The sequence below is a fragment of the Nyctereutes procyonoides genome, unplaced genomic scaffold (genome assembly GCF_905146905.1).
Source record: "Nyctereutes procyonoides isolate TBG_1078 unplaced genomic scaffold, NYPRO_anot_genome, whole genome shotgun sequence".
Classification (NCBI taxonomy): domain Eukaryota; kingdom Metazoa; phylum Chordata; class Mammalia; order Carnivora; family Canidae; genus Nyctereutes; species Nyctereutes procyonoides.
The window spans coordinates 35,586,860-35,592,899 of NW_026575024.1; the positions used below are offsets into that span (position 1 = coordinate 35,586,860).

Consider the following 6,040-nt stretch of genomic DNA (forward strand, 5'->3'; position numbering starts at 1 on the left):
CCAAGTTCATACTACAATGTGAAACTGCCTTTCAATGAAAAAAGTTAGATTGCCTAGAAAAGTGTCATACACATTGACATGGAAGATGCATACTGCCAGTGATAACATAATAAATACCTGGAATTAGAAGTTCTAAGTTATTTTGGCCAAACTCAACAGTTGGTGCCAACTCATTAGAGAGATGTGGAGAAATGTGACATCCCCAAGATCTAGGAGTAGAAGAGTATTTAGGGAAGCGTAGAAGAGTATTTCAGGAAAGGAGAATGGGAAAAGCACTGAGTGAACAGAGCATCCGGAAATAAGTGGGGAAGAGTTATCTTATTTTTATAAAAAAATGAAAAAAAATAGAATATTAGCACCTGAAAATGCAAGATGATTATTAATGGGCTGGAAAAGTTCATCGGATTTCCAAAGTTAATAAGGAGGAATTTGAGCCAACCAGAAAAATAAGGAAAAAATGGTTATAACAGAGAAAATGATATAATAAACAATAGGATTAAGAGACTAAAATGAAGTATATCCCTTGTTACATTAAATGTCAATATATTCCATTCTTTCATCAAAAGACAGAGATAGATTAGATATAATAATAGAAAAAGCTAGCTATATAGCATTTACAGAAACATCTGTAAATTGATAATGAGAGTTTAAAAATAAAACATTGGACAGAAGGCAAACAAAAAGATTATTAGACAAGGAGGAATGAAAGGTTATGGACACCCCCTAGGAAAAGGAGACACATTGCATGATACTAAAAAGCAAAACTAGGAAGAGATATGTCATAAATCTATATGCTCACACAGTATGGCAGTGAAAATTACTAGAAATAGAAGAACTTGAGGTGGCCACGGCGGCGGGTCCCGCGGCCCCGAGGCGGAGGTCGGGGCGGGGGGGGGGGGGGTAGCGTCGCCGCATTGTCCTCCGCACGCGGGAGGAAGACCCCACAGACCCGACTGCTGCGTCCCGGGGCCCGGAGCCCGACCACACACCTGCTCGCAGGGCACGGAGGATGTGATGGAGCTGCTTGAGGAAGATCTCACGTGCCCAATTTGTTGCAGTCTGTTTGATGATCCTCGAGTTTTGCCTTGCTCACACAACTTTTGCAAAAAATGCCTAGAAGGTATCTTAGAGGGAACTGTACGGAATTCCTTGTGGAGAGCCTCTCCATTCAAGTGCCCTACGTGCCGTAAGGAAACGTCAGCTACTGGAGTTAATAGCCTGCAGGTTAATTACTCCCTGAAGGGTATTGTGGAAAAGTATAACAAAATCAAGATCTCTCCCAAAATGCCAGTGTGCAAAGGACACTTAGGGCAGCCTCTCAACATTTTCTGCTTGACTGATATGCAGCTCATTTGTGGGATCTGTGCTACTCGTGGTGACCACACCAAGCACGTCTTCTGTTCTATTGAAGATGCCTATGCTCAGGAAAGAGAGGCCTTTGAGTCGCTCTTCCAGAGCTTTGAGACCTGGCATCGGGGAGATGCTCTTTCTCGCTTGGATACCTTGGAAACTAGCAAAAGGAAATCTCTACAGTTACTGACTAGAGATTCAGATAAGGTGAAGGAGTTTTTTGAGAAGTCACAACACACATTAGATCAAAAGAAGAATGAAATCCTGTCTGACTTTGAGACCATGAAACTTGCAGTTATGCAAGCCTATGACCCAGAGATCAACAAACTCAACACTATCTTGCAGGAACAACGAATGGCCTTTAACATTGCTGAGGCTTTCAAAGACGTGTCAGAACCCATCATATTTCTGCAACAGATGCAGGAGTTCAGGGAGAAAATAAAAGTAATCAAGGAGACTCCTTTACCTCCCTCTAACTTGCCCACCAGTCCTTTAATGAAGAACTTTGATACCAGTCAGTGGGAAGACATAAAACTAGTAGATGTGGATAAACTTTCCTTGCCTCAAGACACTGGCACATTCATTAGCAAGATTCCCTGGAGCTTTTATCAGTTGTTTGTGGTGGTCCTTCTGTTCGGCCTTTTTGTTTTCTTTGGTCCCACTATATTTCTAGAAGGATCTTTATTTGATGAACTCACAATTTGGAGAGACCATCTCTCAAACTTCAGTTCCTATCTGACTAAATCAGCTGATTTTGTAGAACAATCAATGTTTTATTGGGAACAGGTGATGGATGGGTTTTTCATTTTCAGTGAAAAATTTAAGAATTTTTTGTTGGTGGTGCTGAACAATGTGGCAGACTTTGTGTGCAAATATAAACTATTATAAAAACCTGTTGCAAGCATATAGTTCTCTGTCTTTTGTTAGAAATTTGTTGACGAGCCGAGTGGTAGTTCAGATTTGGTCAAGATTTCAGTCAGATATTTTCCTGCAAAAGTATGCCTTTCAAAAGTAATGTCCTGTTCGTGGTGTTCAAATTAGGTAGCATAAAGATAAATGTGAATTTAATAGTATAGTCCTGAACCCTCCTTCCTTTTTAAAGAGTGCTTTTGAAATACACCTCCTACCCCCAATGTTGGTTGTGTTTACGCTGTGGAAAGAGGAGGCGAAGGGGAACACGATCTGATAGTGTATTAATGAGGAAGTGTAACCGTGATTGTTCATTTAAGCATGTAATAAAGACGACTCTTGTAAAGCAAAAAAAAAAAAAAAAGAACTTGATAAAATATACTAACTGTGAGAGATTTAATATAATCTAAGAATTAGATTTATACAAAATTTAAAAATAAACAAGTACTTAAGAAATCTGAATAATATAGCAGTAGCCTACAAATATGAAAAATGCTCAGGGACAAGAGAAGTTTTGAGGTGTTTATTTCAGGTTCACAAACATTTTTCTCTATGATCTTAGAAAGCCAGAGAAAAGTAAAGATCCTGATATGAATACATTTATCCACAGACTTTTCTATTCCTGCTTGACATTCATTCCTTCAAGAGGTGTTTCATAATTGTTATGATATAAAAGAAGCTATGCAAATCCTTAATGAACGTAGAAAGCAGTGCTCTATGTTCTCAAAGAATTTATTTTCCATTTCAAAGCTTTTGGACATGTTTTTATTTCTCTTTTGGAAAGAAACAACTAAATATGTTAGCAATCCATCATTTACTTGTACAATACATAAAGCTTTAAGTCAATGTGCAGTACAAATAGTAAACAGTCTCCCCCATAATTTGAAGGCACCCTGAAAGATTTATTTTTAGAAGGAGAAAACACTAACACGTGGGCAATATAAAAGACGCATTTTGTAAGTATATTTGAAAAGGTAACAACAATAAGCTCTATGAACTTTGCCTCAATTTTATGAAAAGATCCATAACAATTTAACAGATTTTATCTCCGGTTAAATATACCATCATCCACTGGTATACCACACCAGTTACTAACTCATATTTCAATTATTTCCACATTTAAATTAATTAACATAGTATTGTTATGGAACAACTACTCTGTGGCTGGCCTTTCAGGCAAGTAAATAAGAATTCAAGGGCTCTGGTAATTGATGCAATTTATTAGTGGATTTTAAGGACACTTTTTAAAAGATGTGGGAAGTAATTCAATAGAATCACTTTATTTACCATTTTACGGAATGTCTGGGACTACATAAGAAGTACTAAGTGTACAATCACTTTGCAGAGTGGTAACTTAAAGATAAAATTTAATTGAACCCCAGATAAAGATCACTGGCAGAGAACTTAGCCCACGTATTAGTCTGTCTCATAGTCGGTTAGCTTTATTTCAAGCAGTAGGACTATTATCTCCCTTTACTCTCATTCTTCCTGTTACTCAAGTTTGGATGACTCCACTGCCAAATGGCTAAAAGCAAAAATATAAACAAAGTTCAAGTTAAGAATTTCAGTGGTTTGAAGACTTCTGGTGAAAGAGGGGAAAGTTTGTGTCTATTTACCAATCTGCAGGACCTCTAACGTTTCACCCATGCTATGCCTGTCCCCTCATTAACAGGAAGCAGCTCTGGATGTAGCTCAGTTTACCTAGCCTCCTTAGACTGCAAAAAGTCTGAAATCAAATAGGATTATCATTGAGAAGCTACTTTTCAGTTACTTGCTCATAAAAACAAAAGGCATTTTTGTGAAACTCAGAGCATATCCCTTCAGGGGGAAAAAATGTCCCCAAACCAAGTGAGGACAGTGAGTCAGGCTAGTTATCTCCCAGATTTCATTCAACTAACAAATGTCTACCCTACAGTTACTCAATATTTGCACCAGAGTTCTGATAAATTCAAGTGCAGTTTACACCGATCCTGCTAAAATACCCAAGAGAGTTATGTGATAAATAGGTAAGGGTGAATAGTGTCACTTGCTAGTAAAGTTAAAGTCAAATATTTCCAAAAAATCAAGCTCTCAGACTAACAGTTATTAATCAGATCATGCAAAATAAAATCATGAAATACCAATTTACACTCACTAGATTGGCAGAAAGTTTAGGATGATGAAACTAAGTTTTGGCCTAGACACACTGCTGATGGAGAGTCTGAATTTATATATATATACTTTGCAAACAAGTCAACATTATCTTGATGTTATAAATAACCTATGACCCAGAAACTTAACTTCTAGGCATACACCCTAGAAAAACTCTTGAATTCATGCATCTGTAGACACGTACAAAAGATGATCATGGCAGCATTCCTTATAATACCAATTATCGGATAAATCTCAAATGTTCATCAATATAGAGTTGATTCAAAAGAGATATGGAATGGCAATACAATAGGATAGTATACAGCTATTAAGCTAAAAGAGCTATGGGGATCCCTGGGTGGCTCAGCCGTTTAGCGCCTGCCTTTGGCCGGGGTGTGGTCCTGGAGTCCCCAAATCGAGTCCCACGTTGGGCTCCCTGCACGGAGCCTGCTTCTCCCTCTGCCTGTGTCTCTGCCTCTCTCTCTCTGTCTCTCATGAATAAATAAATAAAATCTTTGAAAAAAAAAAGAGCTATAATCAAACATAAAAAAGGTATATTTCAAAAATAAGATGTTGGAACAAAAAATGTCAAAACAATACATACCTTTCTACTCCACTTTTATAAATTCTCAAAATATGCAATACTAAATACACATTTTTAAGGGAAGCATTCATATGAAGCAACATATTTTTAAAAGGGCAAGGAGGTGATAAATCCCAATTTCAAAATAGTGGTTACCTATGGGGACAGGAGTGGGAGGTCACGATATGGAGAAGAAATGTACAGGGAATCCAGCAGTGGAAGCAAACTTCTTTAGCCATGGTTTCTTTTGTTTCTTCATACTTTCCACATGTTATATAGTATATTCCTTTGTGTTCATGAAATAGTCTTTAATCATATTTTCAAACACAATCTCTGGGTAGAAAATAGAATAGACTGGAATGAGAGAACTATTGTGTCTAATCAGAAGCTATTGCACGTTACTTTTAAAAGCATACAGGCTTTGCCCTCACATTAACAGAAGCTTTCAGAATTGGGCCTGCAAAAAAAGTGTGTGTTGGGGGTTGGGATGTGAGCTCACACCTGCAGGCCCTGAAATAAAGTGGTCTCCTGGATAGACTTGCTCCCATTTGCTACATCGATTTGCATACACTTACACCATTGCATAAATGTGTCCAAGCCTACATTAATTTTAGAGTATACAAAGGAAAATTCTGGGAAGATTGACAAGAACCGACAGCAGTTGTCTCCGACAAGTAGATTCTTTTCGTTTTATTGTACGAGGTATTGTATCTTTCATTTAACTTTACTTTTAAAATGATTGTATTCTATATCGTAATCAATTGGTTGGTTCGTTTCACTATGGGAGGCCTCCGTTTCGGATTAAGTGCTTTTTAGAAGGAGGGCAGGGGGTGGGAGAAGAGGCTGCGGACGAGGACTGCGGAGCCGGAGCCGGCGCCCGCCCAGGCCCGCGGCGTCGGGGGCGCAGCGCCTCCCGCGGGCGCCACCTGGCGGGCGCCCCCCGCCTCCCCGCCTCCCCGCCTCCCCGCCTCCCCGCCGCGCCCCCGAGCGGTCGCCCTGGCAGCGGGGCGGGCGTGGCAGCGGCTCACAATCGCCCAGGCCCGGGGGCTCCCACGCCGCCCCCTGCGC

The 6,040-nt window shown here is 39.6% G+C and overlaps 1 protein-coding gene across 1 annotated transcript; it reads left to right on the plus strand.

The window, feature by feature from the left end:
- The first annotated feature begins 999 nt into the window (after positions 1–999).
- Positions 1,000–2,514, plus strand: LOC129496013 (E3 ubiquitin-protein ligase TRIM13-like). The gene has a single exon (XM_055303895.1). The coding sequence runs from the start codon at positions 1,015–1,017 to the stop codon at positions 2,236–2,238; it is 1,224 nt and encodes a 407-aa protein (XP_055159870.1). The 5' UTR covers positions 1,000–1,014; the 3' UTR covers positions 2,239–2,514.
- Positions 2,515–6,040: the final 3,526 nt, after the last annotated feature.